General features: G+C 38.5%; 2 protein-coding genes across 9 annotated transcripts in view; one reads left to right on the forward strand and one right to left on the reverse strand.

The window, feature by feature from the left end:
- Window positions 1-18,387, reverse strand: part of FAM114A1 (family with sequence similarity 114 member A1) — a 31,883-nt gene extending 13,496 nt beyond the window's left edge. For 3 of the 8 annotated variants that reach the window (XM_042871908.1, XM_042871911.1, XM_042871905.1), the window contains exons 1-8: window positions 18,334-18,387; window positions 15,717-16,066; window positions 14,172-14,256; window positions 7,046-7,159; window positions 6,759-6,865; window positions 5,962-6,096; window positions 3,360-3,512; window positions 1,255-1,375 (exon numbers count right to left, since the gene is read on the reverse strand). In XM_042871908.1, the coding sequence (XP_042727842.1) occupies window positions 1,255-1,375; window positions 3,360-3,512; window positions 5,962-6,096; window positions 6,759-6,865; window positions 7,046-7,159; window positions 14,172-14,256; window positions 15,717-16,058 (1,057 nt within the window). In that variant the 5' untranslated portion in view covers window positions 16,059-16,066; window positions 18,334-18,387. Of the gene's footprint in view, window positions 1-1,254; window positions 1,376-3,359; window positions 3,513-5,961; window positions 6,097-6,758; window positions 6,866-7,045; window positions 7,160-14,171; window positions 14,257-15,716; window positions 16,067-17,437; window positions 17,638-18,318 lie in introns of those variants that run through there. The other 5 variants (XM_042871910.1, XM_042871909.1, XM_042871906.1 and 2 more) reach the window with 4 other exon arrangements.
- A 770-nt stretch (window positions 18,388-19,157) lies between these two features.
- LOC122180078 (toll-like receptor 1) lies at window positions 19,158-23,757 on the forward strand (the record flags this gene model as incomplete). The annotated part of the gene is made up of 3 exons (XM_042871500.1): window positions 19,158-19,369; window positions 19,664-20,014; window positions 22,928-23,757. A coding segment is annotated over exon 3 (762 nt), but the record flags the coding sequence as incomplete, so codon positions are not given.
- Between the last annotated feature and the right edge of the window lie 6 nt (window positions 23,758-23,763).

The following is a 23,763-nucleotide window of genomic DNA, read 5'->3' on the forward strand; positions in this document are numbered from 1 at the left end:
AAAAAAAAAAAAAAAAAAAAAACCACCAAAACCCACCAGAACCACCTAACCACCAGAGTAAACTTTGTGCAAGAAACAGAGCTTTTCATGGGGCCTGGTTTCACAACCAGGAGCTATTTCCCACATAAGTTGAGGCACAACACACATCATGCTCTAAAACAGCACAAAACTCATCCATACTGAGACATCACACTGAACACCTGCTGCTCCTCTGAGAAGCAGTAGTCCACCTGTGAGAGACATCACACACTGCATAAGCACTGCTAGAAAGAATGCAGCCTGGAAAAGATCTTCCAGTTGAAATATGTGGATATGAACACAGTTTCTCCGCCTTTTCTGAAGGGCAGAGAAGCGACACCTCCCCATCTTGCAGAATGTAGGTTTATGGGCAAAGCATCTGTGAGAAGATCAAAAGGATGTGAAGAAATATATTTTAAAGTAAGATTCTGAATACAGTGTTAAGTGGCATGAGTTAGTCTTGAGTCAAGGGGATTCTTTTTATTTGCTAGAATAGGTTGGGTACAGATCTCACAAATTACAGTGACTTTTCCTGATCTCATCCTATTCTGGGGAATGTCAGAAGTCCTGACCTGTTTAAAACACCTATATTGCCACTAGCCAGATGATCCACATTTTACCATCAATTTTGTGAGCTGATCTGCTAGTCCCAGACGGTTCAATGTAGTGCACTGTGACATTTAAGGTGTGCTCCTGCTTATTAACTTTTTTCTAATGCTCTACATGCCACATCTTGTCAAGCAGTATCTAGAAGGTAGCTTTGCCACACTGTATCAAAGTGCTTTTCCTACAAAAAGTTCAGCTTTTCTAAGTCCCCTCAACCAGATTCTCATCTTTTCCCCACCTAGTAAGCAAGGGCGCAAAGTCAGGATAAAACTGCTAAATGGAAGAGCACTGCCAAACAATCCTAACCTTTCTAAATAGTTTTAGAAACAGACTCTGTAAGAAAGCCTCAGTCAGATTATTTTCCCCTTTTATTTCCGTTTTCAATGCTGAAATGGCAAAATAGTATAATACATTCTTACCTTGTACTTTTTTTACCTCACACTTCAATTACAACATAAATCCAACATTAAGTGTTCTTCCAACGTCCAGAACATCAAGAGTATTCATTTTAGTGACTTTCTCATAAGGAGTATTGAGATAACAGACATTAGTTTGGATTGCAATTTTTAAAATGACTATATACAGAAGTAACAATTATTCATATGGTTAATTCTCTGCATTTCTAATTACCTTTCTGTGCCTGTACCACTTCATCCGATTCCATCGGAAGAAAAATCTCCTTTATAGCAATTAAATCATTTTTCACAACCTCCAGCTGCTCTCCATCAAGCGTTTCCAAATATGACTGAATCTGTAAAAGAAAGGATGAGCATCCCTAAATGAAACATGGCCTTTCTTAAATTGATAATTTTGAATCTGATGCCAAAACAGGCTTAGTGGAAACTTCCATTAAATCCAAATATCTCTAGCCTTCCAAAATACGTAGATATATTTTTAGTTCTCATAAAATGATGAGTATCACAAAAATTACACAAGCCTTGCAAGATCATCAGGTCTCCACTTTCAAGCAGAGCAGTTAGTCTGAATTGTAAAACTGTCATTTAGTTGCAAGCTGTAATACATTTGAGATGGTTTGGTGTGAAGACTATTGGCAAGATGAGCACAGACAATTCATATTTAGTTGGAACAATCATGGGAAGCGCTGGAAAAACACACCTGTTTTTCATCCCCTCAGAATCCCACCAAAAGTTATTGACAGTGTACTGATGTACCTGTTCTGAAGAATGTATTGAGAGATTTTTTGATCTCTGTGGGCATCTCAGATACGTGCAGCTCCCTGCACATACAGTGGAGCACCCAGGAGAGATGGAAACATTTTAATCACTGTATGCACTGCAGTAATGTATTACTCTTGTGCTGCTACTCGTGACTGGTGAGTCACAAAATGCTTCCTGTGTTCCACATTGCTATATTCATTTCAAATGCTCAGAGCAAATACAGGATAATGTTGGGAGATCCAACTCAAGATGTAAAGGACTCTATGAGGTGTTTTGTCCCTTTCTATACCACTGTGTATGGGGATGTGTAGAGTGGTGTACTTGGAATACGTTCTCTGAGCCTTCTGGAATATATATCAGGCAATTGGACTTGTTGACCCAGGCAGTTGCATTCAGTCTTGTGTGCTTATATCCTCTTCCAGATCGAGGAAAAAGCAGGACTGTGAACAAGTTATTTAGAAGTTATCTAAGACACAGCACCTTAGAAACCCCATGGTTATAACTTATGCAAGTCTTACCCTGGGCTATCTCACAGTAAAAGAGTGCTGACAGATACCATTGGCCTGAACTTGTTTACTATATATTACTTACCTGTTTTGTAAGATTTTTTTTGTTCTTGTTCATTTTTAAAAGAAGGCTCTTGAACCTTACATAGGGGGCTTTGAATTTATAACATTGCTTTCAGACATAACTGTAAACAAAAAAGTGTGGATAGTAGGTACCTGGCTTCTGTTAAAATGAGCTTCTATTATCTGTGAGAGCAATTAGAACTATAAAATGAGAAGTTGGTTATTTTTTTTTTATTAAAAAACCACCCAGGGAGCAAGGAGTGCTGACTACAAAAATAAACCAAAAGAAAACATTTTAAGAAATAAATTCAGAAAAATGTTTCAGTATAAAATTCCACTAATAGGAATCTACAGCAGTTCAATTACTTTGCAGTCAGTGATCCAATGATCTAGTAGCAGCATAGATAACTTGACAATTGAAATTAAAAAATAACCGTGTATCAGATAGATGTTGGTAACTTCAGGATTTTTGGAGGGAGATGTGCAGCATTTGTGTACTCCCAGTCATTAAATTAGTCTTAAGGTTGTTCCATGCAAGCTTAGAAACTGAAACAAAAAGATGACTTAAGAATTGAATAACTAATCTGGAATTCATTTTCATTCACTATCCTCCAGCTGCAGTATGTCTGAAATTCCTCAATGTAAATATCAATGCCTGATACAAAAACAAAAGACTTGAGCCACCTTGAAGTTCTGGAGAGATGTCTGCCTGCAGAGCATCACAAGATGAAAGATACCCGCTGCACAATCTCAACAGAAATAGTTTTCAGTTGTGAAGCTGTTCCTTTTGAGCTAATCTTTGAGTTAAATTGAGGTGTATTCAAACGAATTCCCTGAAGACACAAACTGGCTGGCCCAAGACCACACCAGCTTTCTCTGAAGCTGAAGGAAAACTTACTGTTTATTTCACATGCAACTGCACAGCAAAATTAAAGTATAGAACAGTTTTTTAGCAGTTATTGTGATTTACCCAGTCTGCATACTGTACCTGGTTTTCACTTTCATTTGACAAGATTTCTAGAGCTTCAAGATGAGACAAACCCTGGAACTCATCAAAAAGCAGTCCATAGTGTGCTGTTCTTTCAACTGTAACTTGCTGGGCCCGTCTCTGTTTCTCTTTTTCTTTAGCTTCTCGCAGCAGCTGCAAAAATATACATCATTCCTGTTGTTTTTATTGGTGGTGCTGTAGCCATGACAGATTTTATTACATTCTGCTTCTGCTTGTTTAGAAGGTAGTGATAAAATTTGGGACTATATCACACCTGCAGAGCTGAAATACCCAACTTTTTTTTATAAACAAGTCTAATAAAATATTTATGTAGCATTCTAAGTGTGTTTTTCCCCCATAGTAATTGCTAGCCATCTTTTTTTTTTTAAAAAAAAAAAACAATGAGCAAACAAATAATCTTCTTTATGCTTTCAAAAGCAATGTCTGCTATAAATACCATCTCATAAATGTAGCTACCAATTACAATGGAAGAAAACTAAAAGAATATTTCATATGCAACCTTAAAGACTCCTGCAATCCATTCCACAGACCACAAAATGTAAAGAATATTATTTCAAGACCTACCTGTCTGCATAAAAAAAATGTGTTTACATAAATATTTCCTATGTACGTAAAATATTTTTATAGACACTAAAATTGTTGGGGGTTTTTTTGTGACAGCAAGACTGACAAGAGAGATCTAATTAGGCATGTCCTTTCCAAGGATGGAGCAGAGCTATACTGCATATACTTGGAGATACTTTGGAGTGATTTTCTTATCAAGCAGGCTTTCAAAGAAAACATGGTCTCTTGTATGAATTTGCCACATAAAGCCCTTAAGTACATCTCAACTGTATCTTAAATCACCTATAAGCCTGTACATAGATAAATTCACACCACTTACTGTTGTGTCAATCAAAATTCCTATGACAAAAGACCGAGGACAGATTTTTCAGTCCCCACCATGAAAAAGTTAATCACACATTGTACATTTTATGTACAGATCACCTATAATGAAGCACCATGTTATGAAAACCATGACAATCAGTATGTACCACTTCCTATGTCACATTTTATGTGTAGATTTATGCATATTATTTAGGAAAGTATTCTCAAAGGCTCACTTTAAGCCTACATGTCTAGCTCTGTTAGGCTGCCCATATTGTCAGCAGAATGGCTTAAACTGCTTATAGGCCAGTTTAAAGCTAAGGCCAATTTAGTCTGCTCTACCTGTACTGACAAATTACAAAGCATCAGGTGTGGCTAAGGCTCAATCATTTAAAATGTCAAATTGTTTTGCTTCTGAAAGATTTGTCCTACACAGATAGCATCCGGCTTATTTTAATCATTCTTCATACTTGATTTTGAGGTTACTTTATGACCCTACTTGTCTCCTTCATTTCCATGTGTTTAAAAATATTTGGAACATTGAAATTAAAGAAAAATCAAATCCATTCCTCCACAAAGTCAACAACAAAACCTAATAGCGTTAGAAACAGCCAGCATTTCTTATATGGTATCAAATACACCTGTATAAACAGCCTTGTGTTTAAATATGTGAGTGCTACAACCCAGATAGCTTTTCCCAGATCAAAGTTTTCAGTCTTCATAGGAACCACTTTCATTACTGCAGATCTAGTGTCATTACAGCGAAGTGCTTTGGGATGCCTTCCATAAAATACACTCTTCAAACTTAAGCTTGAGCACAATGGCTACAAGTACTTAATTAGACATGCACATTCAGAACCACACCACAGCAAAGACTTCAGCTGTGATACTGAGATATAGCTATGCCTGCATGTATTTCTCCTTTATCAGTGATAACTTCAAAACAGTGCTGCTGCAACAGATTTATGTCATATGTGTAACTGCATTCATGTTCTCTACAAGAATTACTTGTTTTTGGCCTGCTATGACAGTAGCAGTCTGTTTCAACTTGAAATGACCGATACTAAAGATGAAACATCTCATTAAAAGAAGAATCCTTTACCACTCTCTACAAGGGAGTAAATGTAAAAATCAAGGTTTCTTTTCCATGTCTATTGATTCTGCAGCTTTCTTCCCCTCAGGAGAGCTAATACGATTTTGTACTGGTAGTGCATGTGCTGCTGTTCTATTACCATGTTTCTGAACCTTTAAAGATACAAATCACAACATGACTCCTCTCCAAGGGTACCTTTAGTTTACTCGGACATAAGATGCCCCTTTTTGCAGCTTTGATTCCTAATGAACCACACATCATATTCCACTTTTACTCATTTTCAAGCAAAGTAGAACAGTGATGTTGATGCTGGAAGACAGCTATCTACAGCTGTTACAAAAATGAAACATTTGATTGTCTCTCTGGAGCATAATGATTTATTACCACATATATCACCTCATCAACTATACTGAATATAATTACGCAGAAAGGATATTTTACATCACCTTTTGTAATATCTGTGGAAAAAAAGACGCTAGAGCAAATACAAAGCATAATATTTATTTTCATAAGCCTAGCCAATATCTACTGCAATAAATAAAGCCTCTCCCTGAGGCATCTGAAATTCTGGAAAATGAATGTGAAACTGCAGTGACAGTGTTGTATTAAAATAAATCCAACCTGAGACAGAGAAACTGTTCTTGCCATCAGTGTTTTTGTTCTCTTAAATCCAGGATCGCTTTCTGCAAGGACATTCATGGTTGTCTTCCCAATAAATTCCAAAGCATCTAAGCCTCCAGATAATACACTTTTCCCCTGCATAAAAGAATGAAATGTAGTTATTTTCTTTCCACTTTATGCTAATAGGAACTGTAAAGAGTATTACATTTGCTGACACCGTCTCAGGACATTCAGCTCCCTAGATTTTCTCTGATCTAACTAACAATAGGATTTCTGTGCTCATACAATTATGTTACACTGTTCTGAACACATCTCAAAAAAATAAAACTATACAAATATTTGTAGTTAAAAGCCCCACACAAAAGGAAATAAAACTTGTTGACAATGAAAATTTTAAGAATGCCACCTTTACTTCATCTTACGCAGCATCTAATCTTTGGGAACATTTTAGGCAAGAAAAATATGGAGTCAAACTCCACCATGAACAGAATGAGACTGCCTTATTGAACTGATCTCTAAAATTTTGGTGTGTGATTACTCTGGAAACATCTACAGAAACATTTGTTTTTTTCTGTGTATTTTTACTAGCATTATCCCACACTCCCAATTTCTCAGCTACATTGAAAATGGATTTCTATTGGCTAATGATTTCAGTTTCAGTGGAAATAACTTTAAATAGGCTTATTAGAAAGCTGTTTTTACAGAGACCTACAAACCAACAAACAATTGTTAAATGTGACCTGCACTAAAAATGGTGGAAAAACCCTAGAGAAGAGAGGCCCCCTAAAACGACTCACTGTGTTCTGTACAACATTAGTGATAGCTGACAACATCCCACGAGATCCAGATGAAGTAGAAGGAGGAATATTCTCGGAAGAGCTTTGGTCAGGAGAATCTTCTGCTGCTAACAAACAACAAGAATTTTTTTTTTTTTAAAGAAGGGAGGAAGCTAGAGCACCTTTTCTCCTCTAAAAGTCACAAGTTACAGCAAATGGGATCCTGTGATCAAAATCTTAAAATTCCATGAATTGAATTAATTTGGCAGTGTCAAAAGCGTCAGAGATTTCAGTGAACTTAAACCTACGTGTAAGTGATGTTTCAGCCGCAGGATGCTCTGCTGCTTCTGAAGATGCTGAACTTGCATGATGAATTCCTAGGGTAGTTCCTGCTTTTTCCTTTACTGCTGTTATCCCATGACCTGCAGCAAAAATGCACTTTAGATGATATGATGTGAAAACTTATTCCTAACAGTGCGTAACGTCCTTATGTACCATGAATGATCACGAAAAATAACTCGCAATCGGAATAAGTATTGCAGCTACCTCACTCCCTTATTTTCTAGGTCAATAATTCACTTGTCCTCCTACATCCAGTACATTAACTGACTAGAAATGATAAAGCTAAAATACAAAAAACTCCAGATGAAAAATGTTTCCTGCACAGTGCACACTCACTGCATCACTTTCTAAGCTAATCATTTCCAGCAGTAAGACAGAGTACCTTAATTATCTGTCCAGAAAAAGTATTAATGACAGTTCAGCACTTCTTTGCCTCTCTATCTCAAATTGAACTGTGAATACATAAATAATTTCATAGAGCCATTAATACAGATACTCTATTTTATATCCTTCTAAATATACATGTATACATACACATGTGTACATATAGCCATATAAATATTCTTCTTGAAAACCTCATTAAAGAAAGACGTAGAAAAGCTATTTGGAATGGAATAAGAAGAAAAGCTTAGATTTATGATTCTGAGATTTTCATGTGGGTTGGACATCAGATGCTCAACGAGTTCAATAATAAATATGCTACAGAAACCATATGGGAAGTAGCAGTACTGAAATATGGCATAGAAGAAAACTGGAATATCTGCAGGAAAACACAAAGAAGGAAACAGATGTTCCCTTAGGAACAGAGTGCCATAAACAAATAATTTATACTCATATAACAAATGACATCAGGTCCTAACGTTTTACACAAACGGAGAGACAAGGCATGTAAATGCTCTTACCTGCCTAAAGAAAATATGGCTTTTGTCTATTTTATCTCATGTCTTACAACTGCAAAGGACATCTAGGTTATCTGCCACAGCAATGTCTGTCACTGCCGGATAACTCCTTGCCTTCTGTAAAGTCTGCTCTGACGCAGATACTGAATAGTGAAGTACTGCTCCATCTAACCCCAATCTCCTGGGCGTTTTAATTGGTTCAATGAAAACATTAGCATGAATAGATTCTCAAATAACTGCTTTACTCAGATTCCCAGAACTCACTTAAATAACTACTAACCATGCTGATAAATTTAAGCAAAAGATACTTCATATCACATTCCTTTCCATTTCTGCTGCTCACAAGTTTTTAAATCAACAAAAGAATTCCATTCTTTCCATTGATATAAATTGTTTACAGATTTTGACTTGATAACTAAACATTACCATCTGTAATTATACAAAAACTTAAGTTTTTGTCAATTTATGGATTTGCATAAGTTATGATTTCGCATACAAGCTTACATCCCCATAGCCTTATAACACATAGCATTTTCAAGGCTGTGTTCACATGTGCTAGAATGACGAGAAAGTCTTTCAGGTCAGCTACAAGTGGTAATGTGCCATGAAGCTTAGTTCAGCAAAACCTACAGCAAAACAACAGATGAAAACAGAATACTGCAACTGAAGCAACACAGCACTGGTAGGATATACACACACAAAAGCCACAGAACTACATCCTGTGTTGGAAATGAAAGTGATTATTTGTGACTGCATCATGCACAAGAAAACAAGGGGCTATGAGAGAATAGCCTACATTTTAGGGGGTGACAGCACACTGTTTTATGTTTATTTCATAGCACAACTGAACTGATACTGTAAACTTGCAAACACCTCAGATGACCCTATTTAATCATCTGTAATAGCAGAAGTGGAAGAGCATTAGTAGGCACGTGGTTTGCTTTCGTGTTGTTGGTTTTGTTTTTCTTGCCTGCATGACTTTTTTCTTTGCTGGTAATTTCAGTAGAACATTATTATTCAGCTAGGAAGCTGCCTTCTTTCTATTTAAAATCCTGGTAAGACTTAAGCTATCCAGTCTGTAAATCATGAATAATTCCAACTAAGCTCTGAAGTGAAACCACTTTCAGATCTCCTTATAGAATTTATAAAAGCTTTTAATGAAATAGTAATAGTAATATGCTATTGCAACAGGTTTTTTTTTTTTTTTGCATCTCAACCTCTTCCACATCATAAAATATAAAGAAAGCAAACGGGACTGCTTGTAGAAGGCGGCAGTAGCTTTCCTAAAGCTGGTAGATAGCTTAGTTGGAAGAAAACCCACAAGCTTTCAAGCTGCTTTTTTTTTTAAAAAAAAGTCACAAGTTCCATATACAGACTGAGAAGGTATTTTCCTCACTTAAGCCTTTGGTCTTAAGGCTTGATGCTACAGGTAGGCCAACCTAATGCCTTCATGATGCTGGTATGGGAGGTCCTGCTCCTGCTTTCCACATTCGTCCATTCTGCCTGCCCTTGTTCTTAACTCATCCCACAGCAAATTGGTTCAAGGTACCGAAGAGGCAGAAAACGCATTTTTTGTTCTTCTAGTGTTATTCTTATGCCAATAAACCTGGAGGTTATTCTTACTGATGTAAGAGGTTAATATCAGGTTTTCAGAAAGGCATGTTTCTTTCTCTTCTAGGTCCCAGTGCAAGGAAAAGAGAGGTGCAGGTCATTTCAGTGGCTGCTAGCCATTAGATTGGTTTAGCTTGCACTGGTAACCCAGTGTTAAAGTCTTATCAGACATTAATTAAAAACTGGATTGTGTAATTGCTGATTACTAAGCAGTACAATTTAAGAGAAAGAATAAAATGACAAAAACTACAAAATTGTGTCTCAAGACCACAGCAAGCTTACTTCTCCACTTCATTCTCCCAGCAACTACTACGAAGAATTGACTCCACTGTGGTTCCACACATGAAAACTTCCTGTGCATTTTAAAGACAAAAGAAAACTCTTCGTCTCAGTAAAGACAGCACAGCCAATAACTTTCTTAGTGTGACACCTAGTGTCAGACACCATACATGGCTCAGGCAGTGACATGGAGGCATGATGGAACCTGCAGCATGCAGGAGTGTCTCACCTGCTACCACAGGCAGAAATGCCAGGGAAAGGGACCTTGATCAAAAAAACATTGAAGACAGTTCAAAGCTAAAAGACTTCTGAAAACAAAACCACCATCAAAACAACCAGTAGCAATATGTAGTGTTAATTAAGGAGAGAATATACAAGTTACAGGAAAACTATTGCTGGAAACTAAAATCAACAATGCCAAACATACAGCCACACAGTAAAAACACTGATTTCTTTGGAAGCTCTAAATCAGAGTATGAAGGATAATGAGACTGAGATCCTTGAACAACAATTTCAGTTCAGTCTTAAGGAGAAAGTATTTGGCAAGAGCTGAATACATTTAGGGCTTCAGTACATTACTTAGCCCACCCCAAATTGTTTCTGCTATTTTTACACTGCACAATTTTGAAAACAAAAAAAAAAAAAAGAACAAGGAATGGGAAATACTTGTCACACTTGACCAGACAAGAAGCTGGGTTATACAAAGGCTATGACAGAGAGAAAGAAAAATCACATACTGAAGGTGTTGTTAAAAAGCCCAATTCCAGAAAAACAGCTTCCCTTGTACTATGTGCTACACTAAAACAATAAGCATCATTTAAATGAACTGAATTACAGCAAATCCATTTTCTGCTGTAGAATAGCAGATTAAGCTGCTCTGTTATTGGTTGAACTGTTTGCTCAGATATTAAACAGAGTAACTTCAAAGTGGAATAATAAATATTTAATAAAAAGAAGAAAGGTTATAGAAATTCCCAATAGCTTTCTTCTTCTCTCTGTTTCTTGCTAATGTTTACCATACTGATCAGATAGATAGTATACCTAATCTCACATCATGTCTGTGATGGTGACAGCAAATAATTCACAGGACCCAGCATGAATTTTTGTAACAAACCCCTAGGAAGTAAACCATCTATGTGCACTATTACTTGCTGCATTGATTTCTAGAACAAATATAAAAGAGTATGCATGTGGCATATCGAGTTATTTTAAGCTCAGTAAACTATATATATATTACAATGTTTGATATAGCATCCAAAGCTATAATCTCATAGAAAATAAATATAAACGTTGTTAATTAAGATTTAGTATCCAATATCAGACTTAGACTATCTTGTAAGGAAAAAAAAAAAAAAACAAATGGAAATAATATCTTACTATGGGGTGCATGAATGTGAATTTGATTTCTGCTTCATTCAATTAATATTTTATTTAATAAATCCTACAGGATAGTTAGATTCAAAGTTATTAGATGTCAATACACGAACTCAACCCTACCTGGACCATAGGGTCAGAAAGTGCCTCTGAGATGTAGATTCCAGGAAATAGGAAAATAGGGGGGTGTTGCAGTACATACATGTTTTTTATTCTCTCTCCCAGTTGCTGTAAACTAAACAGCAGACAGACCCTTCCTGTGACATAGTGCAACCTTCCACATGAAAAATTAATCTTAAAATTCTTATTTTCCTTTCTGCTTTTGGATACTCCTTCACCTAGGCAACTTGATCTGCTCTAACTACACACTTTATAAAACAATAATGTTGCAAATATATAGGTGGCATCCATATGGCCATTTAAAATAGATAGCATCACACAATCATATTGAGTCAGACTGCCTAGGCATCAACTTTTTTTGCATACTTACACCCACTGAAAATTAGTTACAATGTAGACACAGTCACATGTTATTTCATGTCAATTAAGAATTAATTTTTGATATATATATATATACACACACACGAACCAATACTTAACACAGTCTACAAAAAAATAAGATTATGTAAAATACAACATGGGAATTCAGATACACAATGCTGGCAGCTTTACAGAAAAAGCACCAAACAGCTGTAAATAGGATGTCTTGTTTACTCACCAGACATTAAGAAGGAATACAACACACATTGTTTGTCTCCAAACCTCTTCTAACAGCATTCATCACTTTCAGACAAGCTCATGTCTGTTTTGCACAAAGTATCGAAGGCTCTGTTGCCCCACAGGAAAAACATGTACTTTGTGATACTAAACTCATTGCTCTGCAAAGCTGAGACTTTTTAGCAATAGAATACTGTAAGTGGGATTGCCCCTGCACCTCTACAGGAACAGTGTCCATTTGGTAGAAAGTAGCATTAGGAGTTGGAACATTAGAATCTGTTACAATGTTTTTCACTGCAAAATCTAAACAGAATGTGAACATGGCTGTCTCACAGGTGAAAAAATCAGTCTACAAAAGAGTTGTGTTCTAAGAGACCCAATGCTGCAACTATTAAAGTGAATTGAGGTAATTAATCCCCATTACAATTTCAACTGGTGCAATCCAAAATTCCTTTTACACACATAACTTTTCCTCTTTTGTTATTTACTCTAAGCCCAATTTATTTCAGACTGCTGTTAGTTCACAGAAATCTGTGAAAACATCATCTTTTATTCCATCTACTACTACTGTTTCAACACACCCTTCTACAAGTCTGAAAGGGAAGCACTGAACTTCATGGTTTAATACAAGTTGAGAACACACACAGTTCCACAGCTAGTTAAGATGCCTTTGTACCCATCTATACTTTCCTTGTGTTCCTGCCATTCCACTCTTACTACCAGTAGCATTTGGGTGATCAAATGGTGAGCCACACTGGGGAATTTAGAAACTACTCTAGATGAAGATCCAGGTCTCACTTCATTTCTACTTTCCAAAAATCGGTCCCAAAAACCAGCTCCCCACATCACTCCATGAAAGTGATTGCTAGCGTAAGAGAAGGATGAAATACACTGCCTTTCAGCAGAAACTGTTTATATCAGTTTAAAACTTCTTAGAAACACATACTAAGATTATTAGAGATGTTAACTGGTGAATTACCTGAAGAAAAAAACATAATTAGAAACTGATGAGTACAGGTGAAAATAGGGATGAGAGGGAAGTCCCCTCTTTCTCTGAGGAACAGACAAAAGTAGCTTACTGTCTAAGGAGAACAGGAAGAACTACTTAACCCTACACGTGGTCATAAAACCAGTAACTCCACCGTATCCATAATTTTCAGTAACTAGCAATTAATTTGAACTCCTAGTGTAATAATCAGAAAGACCAACACAGCGGAATGGTGATACAGGAGATGTAATATCAAAAGGACCAGTGCAATGGAAAGGTGCTCACCTGTCTCTGAAGATCTAGGTTCACAGGGAGAAAACTCCACAAGGAAGAAAACTCCAAACAGCAACCCTCCCCCCAGGGGGGGTCAGCTCTTAAATGGGGTCTAGGAGAGGTGCAGCAAGGCTCCACCCCCTCTGCTCACACAGCTGAATTGCCTTCACCTGTGTTCCCAGAGCTGACTGGGATTCCTCAGGTGATCAATCAGTAGTTCAGGTCATGACTCAACAGTTCCCATACACCTAGGTTCATCTTTTGAAGATGTTCTTTGGATCCTTGATGAGAACTGATCAGAGTTGTATCTCAGTAGCAGTTTTGTGAGAAATCATTACCTGCTGGGAACTAAGTACTGCATGTTTTACTTTTTGTCTGTGTGAGTTTTTTATGTGTAATTAAGTTTCATCTGAAGACTTCATGTGCACATTTTGGGCTGACGTACTGTTGGAAATCAGTGTATAGGAAGAAAGAATGTAGGCTCTGCGTTTCAACATACATGTTAACAAGGTTAACAGTTTCATTGTGGGTCAGTGAAAGCTAGAATAATTTGAGAATAATTTACATTGTACAGTTAAAAGTCATGATGCATAAACTAGAAACACATATGTGAATGAATCTGGGATGGAAGGCATTGGCTTCAAAACCCACAAACTGACAGTCATGTTATGTATCCTTCCTGTGAAGCAGCCACAATGAGGTAACTCACTCTACACAAACAAGCTTACTATGCTGGCATGTAACACGGTTTAGGAAAGTCCTTTGTCCTATTAAAAAAGTCATGGCACACTGTCACCTTGCTAAGCCAATCAGGACAAAACTCTAGGAATACTGTTAGTCAAAGGAAGTACGCTGACTTTAGATGTTGTCTTTAAGACACAATGATGTTTCTAATGACATTAAAATTATTATTTAATTCATTTCCACAAACTTTACTGATGGAACACTTACCCACTGTAGCTGAAGCTGAAGACAGGAGAGACTTGCCCCAGGAACCCCAAGCTCCCCATCTACTTGCTTTAGATGAGTCTGTGGCCTGTAAAACAGATATATTACTCTAAAAATCTGACTAAAATCATGTGATGTCTTCTGAAGAATGATTCTTTATAGTCAGAATATAGAGAGGAATAGCCCAGAATGACTGCTTGAAAAAAACCTTTGCCACTAGTTCCTCTAACAAGAGCTTAAGCTTTTGTGCAAAGTAGTCCAAGAGTAAAGGTATCATTTAACAACACTGCAGGGCTGTTGCTGTTCTCATCTCACATATTCTGCTCCTTTGGCTATTTCAAAATGCACCTATTCCTAAAAGACATAAAACTCCATCGATTCTTTAATATGTCCTGACTAGATGATCTTGTAGGTCCTTTCCAACCTTGTGATTCTATAATTCTAATGTCCTAATATTTCTTCAGGCACCTAATCTTAAGAAGCCATACAAATTTATTATGGTTATTCTCTGTGATAGGCAGGAACTCACCTTCTTTCTCAGTTCTACATGGAGCCAGAGCTAGAGGCTTCTCTGTCTGAGTCTCCTTACAGGTAAACGTGCATAGGAAATTTCTCACAACTGCATTCAATCAAAACAGAGCCATAGAAGGCACTGAGCACTTTTTCCATTAATGTGTGGGGGTGAGTAGTTATCAGTATTCCATGTTTAAGTCATACTAAGAAACTGGTGTCTGAGTCTCAATTAACGTATCACCTCTGCATTTACTCAGTACCAAAAAGATGAAGTATCCCAGGATACTTTAACTCTGCACTGTGCAGTACGTACATCCCATCACCTCTTTGAGGCAAGTCTCTGTCCCTAATGGAAGGAGTAAACCAATGTATTTTAACCTTTTCCAATTTGTGGATGCCTGAAAGTCTTCCAGAGACAGGAACATCTTGAACTATATCATGTGCATTGAACGCATAGACTGTCAAAAATAAAAAAAAAATCTCTCTTTTTTTTTTTTTCTTTTTCCTTTTTTAATGAACTTCTTGCCTTTGCTCACAGTAGTCCCAGGGGTTTGGGGATCACAAATCAAAAACCGCTGGCTTGGAACAAAGAAAGTCAGTTTCACTCACTTTCTCGGAGTCTTGTGAAAGACACTTTATTTTTGTGAAGTCAGTGAAAATAAGAAAGCACGAGACTTAATGCTGCAAATGCAGCTTAAGTTCTGTCCTCTTCAAGGTTTGTTCTGTGAACTGGACAAAGCAGATATGTACAGGAAACCAGATAACAAAATCATAGGAGTACTACAGCTATATAAAATGGACTAGGTTCTTACTAAGACTCTGGCATAGTTTTATTGCACCAAGATTGCAAGATCAAATTAATACCATACCAGCAAAGAGAGATTCAGCTGTTCCCAGCTCCCAAAAGCCAGTGATGGAGTCTAACTGATTCTATCCTCGTGAAGGTTCTTATGAAGAACAGTGTCAGCGTTTTACAAAATTTGGTTCTCACAGAGCAAGAGGGGGAGGGCTTTTATGGAAGAAAGCATTACTCACTGAACTACTTTGTTCAGGCACTGTTTCTTCAGGCTCAGGTTCCGTATCAAGGCTTACAGTCTCAATGCACTCAGTGGGCATGTCTTCAGCCACCTCTCCATTGGAAGGCAGACTTTCAGCTATTTCTTCAGTCAAAGGATTTTCATTAATAAATACATCTCCCTTCTGTCCATTACTGGCACCCTCAGTGGCCTGTCCCTGCTCATCTTGTGAGGACGCAGGCAGGATCTCAGCTTCCACAGGGTGCAGTACTGACTCCTGAGGCAATACATCTGTGCTGGGCATTTCCATTACTTCAGGTTTTTCTTCAGATGGGATGCCATCACTTAAGTCTTCAGACATTTTCAATTCTGAACAGAGAAAACAAGTCAATGTTTTCAGACTCTACAAACAGGCAAACGACCATAAAATACCTAGTGCTTCCCAAAAGCTACTGCTGAAAAACAACGTAGACTGTGTGTACCTATGGAAGCCCTGTGATACATGTGTCACACCGGCCTTGACTACTTTCACCATGCAGGACTGCACTCAAGTACAAAGAGCAGCACTATTAGTTTGTGTTCCAAAACACTGCTTGGTGATGGAGAAAGGATGTTTGTTTGTCTGGAGAGGTCAACTATGAGAACTTCCAAACGGTTAATTTCAATGATTTTTATAGAGGAAATGCCAATAGTTAGTGAGATAATCTGATCTGAAATGGCTCTGGAACACAACGACCAAGCAGCTCTTACTCTCATTTTCATCACTTCTACTTGTACAGGTTCCTACAGTCTGCTGATTGATGGTGAGGAGGATGACAAGAATCTGAATAAAGCACAGTGTAATTAAAGCTGTGGTAATGTTAACGTATTAGAGAAGGGAAATAATTTGAACACATGACAGGCATGGTCCCTGCAGTCATTTCGTACACAGGAAGCATCCACTGCTCACACAGTCTGTATTTCTTGCCTGGGGAATGCAATGCTTCTCACCTGTTCTAAAATGTCATGTAAGAATTCAATAAGAATTAATTAAACAGAATTAAGCTGTGTGACTAAACTTCAACTCTGAAGCCAACGTAAGTTTGTATGAGGTACAGTTACAGTTGTTTTTTGTTCTTCTAAGTTTAAAACTGATTTTCCCTTATTTACTCCACATCTTTCAACACAATTTTCATTTTAAAGTATTTTCCACAATGCTGCAATCTGTAGATCAAAGATCCAGGCACTGAGCTAGTCTTACACCTGACTAAGGAGAGGCAGAGTCCAAAAGCCCTGTGAAGTGATTACCACTATTTACTTGTTGACAACAACAGCATGCCTGGCAGTGTACTTGAAAAACAAATCTTGTCAGAGTGCTTTTATTGCAAGGTCTTGTCTACACACAGAGTTGTATGGCACAAAATAAACTCAGGCAATCTGTCTGGAGATGCTATATTTTTCACTGACTCCTATTCAAATTAACACAGTCCAAAGTACCTCTCTGAAGGACTGAGGTTCTAGAAGGGACTGAAGAACAGGAAAAGATGAGAAGTGGAATATGACAGGGATTTATAATGCATGACAAACGTGTATTTCTATCAGTGGAACTTATTAAAATCTGTGGAATCATGCACATCAGTGGCCTTAGCATCCCGTTTATCTAATTTGGATGTAGATCAGCTGTTTGAACAGCACCAAGATTAAACCACTTGGGATCAGTGAACTGGAGTCATAAATAAATAAGCAGTAGATGCCACTTACATTACTTCGGTTTACACTGGAACTTATTTTATCTGTAGAAAATGTGCAGTTACACATCAGTATCTTTACACTTGCTGAAGTGCTGCTGAAGTGTTGCGAGCACCACTGAGTGCAGCCACTGGGCTGCGATCCGTCTGTTTATTTACTTGTTCACAGAAAGTTTGATCCTTCCTCGAAACAAAGATGATGGAATTGAGTGGCTGCAGAGTTAAACAACAGTGGTTTCGCTTTTCAATCATTTGCAGTTTTCCATTAAAATATCCATTAAAATATTGCAAATACTATAAAATGCTTCAGTGTAGGCAACCATGGCTGTAGTTTAACACGACTCACTCCGTGATGAGTGAGACACCTAACGAATATGTTTTTCTATCTGCATCGCCTAGGACGGCCCTCTACTAAAACCAATACAACTTTTAGATATTCGTATCATAGTTCTGTATGGGATGGATGTGGACAGCAAACGCCCAACGGCAGTGCGATATGTAAGGGATCACATGCAGTATTGCCGGAGTAGCTCATCTTTGGGGGCCGCTGTGGCGAAGGGCCCTGCAGTCCTCCGCTCAGATGAGGGGAGCAGAGCAAACCGCCGAACTTCCCGAAGCACGGAGCAGCGCTTCGGCAATCCGTCACCCGCCGGACCCCCGCACGATGCGCGGCGGCACAGCTCCGCCCTCCCGCCCGACAGCCGCCGCCGTTCGTCCTCCGCGGGACCCGGCCCCGCTTCCACCTGCCCGGCGCAAAGCGGGAGGAACTGCCGCTCCCTCAAACCCGCAGCTTCCCTCTTTTCTTCTTTTATTCTTGCTTAAACCCTCCGGGCTTGAGCTATCGGTCAGCAGCCCGCAGCCGGTTTCAAAAGCGGCAGCAAGAAAAGCACGCACCGCCGCTCTGCTTACCGCTCTGCAGTCCGTCGCGGCGCACCCCCGGCTCCGTCCCCGCCCCGCCACGTCGGCAGCAGCGGGGGGAGGAGGGAGCGCCGGCCGGGCACGGCGGGACGGCCGGGCTGGGCCGCGCCGAGGGCGGGCTCTGCAGCCGCTCTCCGTCCGTCCCTCCGAGGCGGCCGTCTGTAGCGGAGGGGCCGCCGCGAGGTGCCGGCTGCTGGCCGGGTGCGCTGCGCCGTCCCGCCGCGGCCGCCACGACCCCGAGGGGGCCGACGGGGGAAGAGTGCGGCAGCGCCGGGGCTATAAAGCATGGTGAAGTGTTGCGAGCACCACCGAGTGCAGCCACTGGGCTGCGATCCGTCTATTTACTTGTTCACGGAAAGTTTGATCCTTCCTCAAAACAAAGATGATGGAAGTGAGTGGCTGCAGAGTTAAACAACGGCGGCCGCTCGGAGGCGTGCCCGCAAACTTCCAGCAGTGCCCCTCACGGCTTTTCCTCTTTTTTTATTTTTTCCTGCCTCCTCTTAGGGCAAAGCGTGCCCTTTCGCTGCGATCAGTACTTCCAGGGTTCATTGCCGCGTCGCTTCTGCCGCCAGACTTCCTTTTCTGAATAAAGTTATTCTCTGTTGCCCCAGGAAGCATAACACATCCTATGAATCACTGAGGAGGGCCTCTATGGGAGGCCACAAAACAAACACGATTTCTCGGAGGGTTGCTTCACAGCTAGGGATAGAGCCGCGTGACCGACGCCCTTACCAAGCAGATCTCTGAAGCTTCCCGTGAAGGTGGCTGACAGCAGGACGAACGCCTCTATTGCTAAGGCACGCACTGATTTCTGAGGAGTTTCAGTGAGACTACAATTACCGGGGCGTGCTGGGCACTCTGGTGCCTTTCACATTAATGCAGTAGATGTATTCATTGAGAACTCTGGAGTAATCCTGAGGGTTTGCCTCTGCTTTTTAATGGTATCTGTGGAAGAGTAAAGCGTTGTCTTTAGGAAGAATTCTAATGGATGAAGCTCGGCGGCTGAAGATGGCTTTTTCCCCATCGTGTAATATAATTTGGACTATGAAACGGATCTTAAAGTGCCAGTTTGCAGATTCTGTATAAGTCCATGCACGTTTTAGAAATGGAAGACGGTATTAATGAATCTTGTCATAGAAAGTTGTTTGTTAAGGATGAATTAACATTATAAATATGTGTGTATGCCTGTGGGCTAGAAGGGTGTGTTAGTTTCTTGAACTGCTGACTGACTTGTTTGAATTTAGCACTTGCGTTTTACAGTAAGTTTTCTTTTTCTTTCACTTGCCGGTAATGAATTTCACTTGTATTTTTTTCTCTGCAGTGATGTCGCAAATGGTTTTTGCAACAAAAAGTTAATATGGGAAAGGAGCAATAAGGATGGAACCTCTCTCCTCCACCCTGGATTTCACTGAAGTTTGTTATCTCTCTAAGTTGAGTGCTGTTGCCTTCTAAAAGGGCCCTTGATAGGTTTCAGAGAAAAATCACAGAATCATAGAGATTGGAAGGGATCTCTGAAAAATACTTGCCCTTTAGTGAATATAGAAGTTTAAAGAAAAGATGGAAGGACACAAATTCGTTGTGTGACTCAATCTGATTACATTTATCAAGGCACAGAAGTATGCATAACATTTGGGCAACGTATTCATCTTCTTCTAGTGATTGCACGAGAGTGGTAAGTATGAGAGCTAATGGCATGCAATTCATAGTAAAATGCTTATTTTTCTGTTTAATGTATGCTTAAACCTATCTTAGTAGAATGTATGCAGAGCTCAGACTATGCCAGTGGCAGTAACAGGCCCTAATTTATGGAACAGTTCTTACATGTTAACTGAGAATATGTCTGATTCTGTACTCATTAGAGTGATATGTTTGCATGTTCAGTTTGTTGTGCTGTTACATTCCAAAACAGGAGTGCGTGTTTGGTACGACTGAAGGCTTGTAAGATTATGTCTTTTCAGATAGGAGCAGGCAATAGCATGGCTTGTAAGTAACAGTATCATGAAGTGTCACTTATAAATCAGATTTGAATACTCTTGTCTGTAATCAACAGTTATGGAGAAAGAGCTGAGGAGTACCACCATAAGGCTTATCAGCACGAGAATGAGAGTATGAATTTTTTGTACTCTGCCATGTGCTGTTGGTCCTATCTTTCCCTTTCTTTTGTGGATTACTTCTTTTCACTTGAAGGTGAGAAAGGAAGAATGGCATATGGAATCTGCTGCAAAATGAGAAAGAAATATTAAAAATTATTTCCTTTGCTTACTGAATCACCAAAATGCTGAATCGTGCATACACTGTAGCATGCTATGCCAAAAAGGAAGATGAGTTCCTCGGTTAAACCATATTTAGACCTTCCTAAAATGGAATTTCTAACTAATGTTACATGGAAATACAGAGAGGCTGGTATATGTCTTTGCCAGGACAATAACACAAGTGCTTGGGCATTCAGTACTCAAGTTGTTCCTCTGTTTTAATTCAAAAGTTCCATGTCCACTATTTAACTCAGTTACAACACTGCTGGAATGGGAGAGAGATTCTTCTTTTACCCTTAACTGGGAATTAAAATAAGGCAAATAATGCTTTTAAAAACCAGCTTTGATAATAACTTGTCAATTAATAAGTAGAGCTAAGTGAAAAAAAAAAAAAGATCAGTGTAATACAAAGACCTTGATCACTATTAAGAGATGGAGATGTTTGAACTCTGGTGTCAAACTTGCTCAAAAGAAGTGCCTACTTTTGTATTAATGTGATGAAGAAAGAAAATTGATAAAAATACTGTGGTTGTTTTTGTTTTGTTTTGTTTTGTTTTTTTTTTTTCCTGCTTACCTTACCACAAAGCATGAAAACACCCAGTCAAATAGCAACTAAATAATGGGGAAGTTATATTAGTGCTGTATGTGAAAAAACATCTGGAGAAACAGAAATGTTATTTCTCAAACTGTCAATAGGTGGCACAAACAAGTTTTATAAAAAGTGTGGGTGTTTTAAAGTACTATTACAGAAAAGGATAGAATTACAGGAAGTTTTCTCTTTGTCTTTTCCTGAACACCTTTTCTGCTTTTTATGAGAGCGGGGATTTCAGGTAAGAAAGTTCTGTTTTTTATTGGATTTATGCTTTTTCTAGTTAGCTAAACAGCCTACTTTTATATTCTGCATCTTATTTGAAATTAGACCATGTTTTTCATAAAAGTTTATTAGCAGATGTATGATAAGCATGTGGGTAAAAAATGAGAGTGAATGTTTTTTTTGGTCAGTAAATTTGTCCAGAGAAGCTGGCCAAATGGCATTCTTTTTGTATTTGTACCACGGTCATAGTGAAGGGGGTCACAGTGTTATAACTGAAGTAGTTTTCTTACAGTTAAAATTAGGTCTAACTGATAGTATGTTTCATTGTTATGAAAGATACTTTTAGCACCTGAGTTTTGTGATACTGATAACTTTCAAAGTGCGTGTCTTTATACTGAATGATCATAGCTTAATGCATTCTGTGTTATTTCTTACGTGGATGTTAGTCACTTTATACTGAGTTCTTATAGGACGAACTCTTCAAATCCCAGTTTTGATCTCTCTTTAAACAACAGGACAGGTTCTCCCCATGAATTTGATTTCCGTAGTCTACTGAATTGCTTATCTGCATGTATCTTGCAAGCACTGTGTTTGTCAAGTTTAAGGATTTTAAGATACACTTTGAACGAAAGAAAGACGTTACTACAAAGTATGATTTCTTCCATGCCACTCCCATTACTCCATTAGGAGTAATGTTCCCCAAGCAGTCAAAAGAATGGACTAGAGAGTGGTGATTATTTTTTGTTCTCTGCACTTGCCCAAATGTGTTTTAAGGGCTAAGATGGTGAAATTGAATGTAATTTTTCAAAAGGAAATTTGGAAAAAGGCTGGACAAGTTATGCTGTGCTGCCTTGTTATGTCTTGACAGTTTTCAAGTCTAGTTTCATGCATTCTCTACAGAAGTAGAAATTAGTGGGCTGCCAGCTGTTTTAGTGTTGTGATATCTTAATATGGGCTGTGTGATGTCGAAAATGTGCATTGTAGGCCCAGTAGTGCAATTCTAAGAAAGCCTGTAGAATGGTTAATGGTACAGAGGTTATATTCCTCCAATGAATGGCAGCTATTACTGTCTCATTGTAGTCATTATGAGTTCTGTTTCAGTGTAGGTTTTGTAGATGCAAGTGTATGTTTAAAAAAAGTCTGCTGAGTCTAGTTCATATCCTTTAATAGAGGATGACCATACTGACCTCAAATGTTGTACTTTACTGTCAGAGTGTCCTGGAGTTGTGAGGAGCCTATGTAGTACATTGAATGACAGCAGTAATTCCATAAGTAAGCAGGAAAAATCAACACCTCTGAAATCAGATACATTTTAAAAGAAGCAGACTTTTTATTAAACATGGCAGATTTTGCCAAATAGAAATTACAGTAGTCACTTAATAAAGTCTTTCCTGAGACAGTAAGTCCCTTCATTGTTCTCTGAGTCCAAGGGAGAGATAGCAAATTGGAACCTTAAAAAAATCAATCTCAATGATACCTATTGAATAGCTGCTTAATGATATAACTGTTGTTGTTGCAGGATTAGAACAGATGGATGTATAAGTATTGAGCATCTCCAAGGAACCATAAAGCAGTACGGCAGAGAACATGAAGTATCTCAGGAACTTTTTTATTTACAACTGTCTGTTTGCACTCACTTTTTGGAACAATATTGGCCTGACTATGAAAAATGAACTCTTTACATCTGTTCCTAACAATTTTCTACAAGATGGTTTGGACAAAGAAAACTTCAGCCTTCTACCCTCATATACAAGTAATCATCAGTCTGAAGCTAATTTTGGTTGGGTTGTGATAGAAAATACTACGGAAAGCCTATCATTGTCAGAAATCACAAAAGACAATGTACAAAACTTAATAACTTTATTATCTAATTTTAGAAAAGGCTCCAGGCTACAAAATCTGACACTAACGAATATGTCAGTGTACTGGGAAGCTCTTATTGAAGTACTCCAGACAGTATGGCACTCATCCATTGAATACTTTAGTATCACCAACTTAATACAACTGGGGAACGTTGTAAGTTCTCGCTTCGACTATTCAGATACTTCCATGAAAGCACTTGCACTGAATAAGGTTTTAGTCACAGATCTATACTTTTCACAGGATGACATTTATAACATATTTGCAAACATGAACATCGAAGCCTTGACAATAGCTGATTCTGAGTTAATTCACATGGTATGTCCTTCATCTGACAGTCCTTTTAGGTATGTAAATTTCGCAAAGAATGATTTAACAGACCTGCTTTTTCAGAACTGTGACAAACTAATTCAACTGGAGACATTTATTTTGAAAAGGAATAAATTTGAGAGCCTTTCCAAGGTGAGCTTCATGACCAGCCGTATGAAATCACTG

This window comes from Lagopus leucura, unplaced genomic scaffold (assembly GCF_019238085.1).
Source record: "Lagopus leucura isolate 7727_CA_CO unplaced genomic scaffold, USGS_WTPT01 Super-Scaffold_100004, whole genome shotgun sequence".
Classification (NCBI taxonomy): Eukaryota; Metazoa; Chordata; class Aves; order Galliformes; family Phasianidae; genus Lagopus; species Lagopus leucura.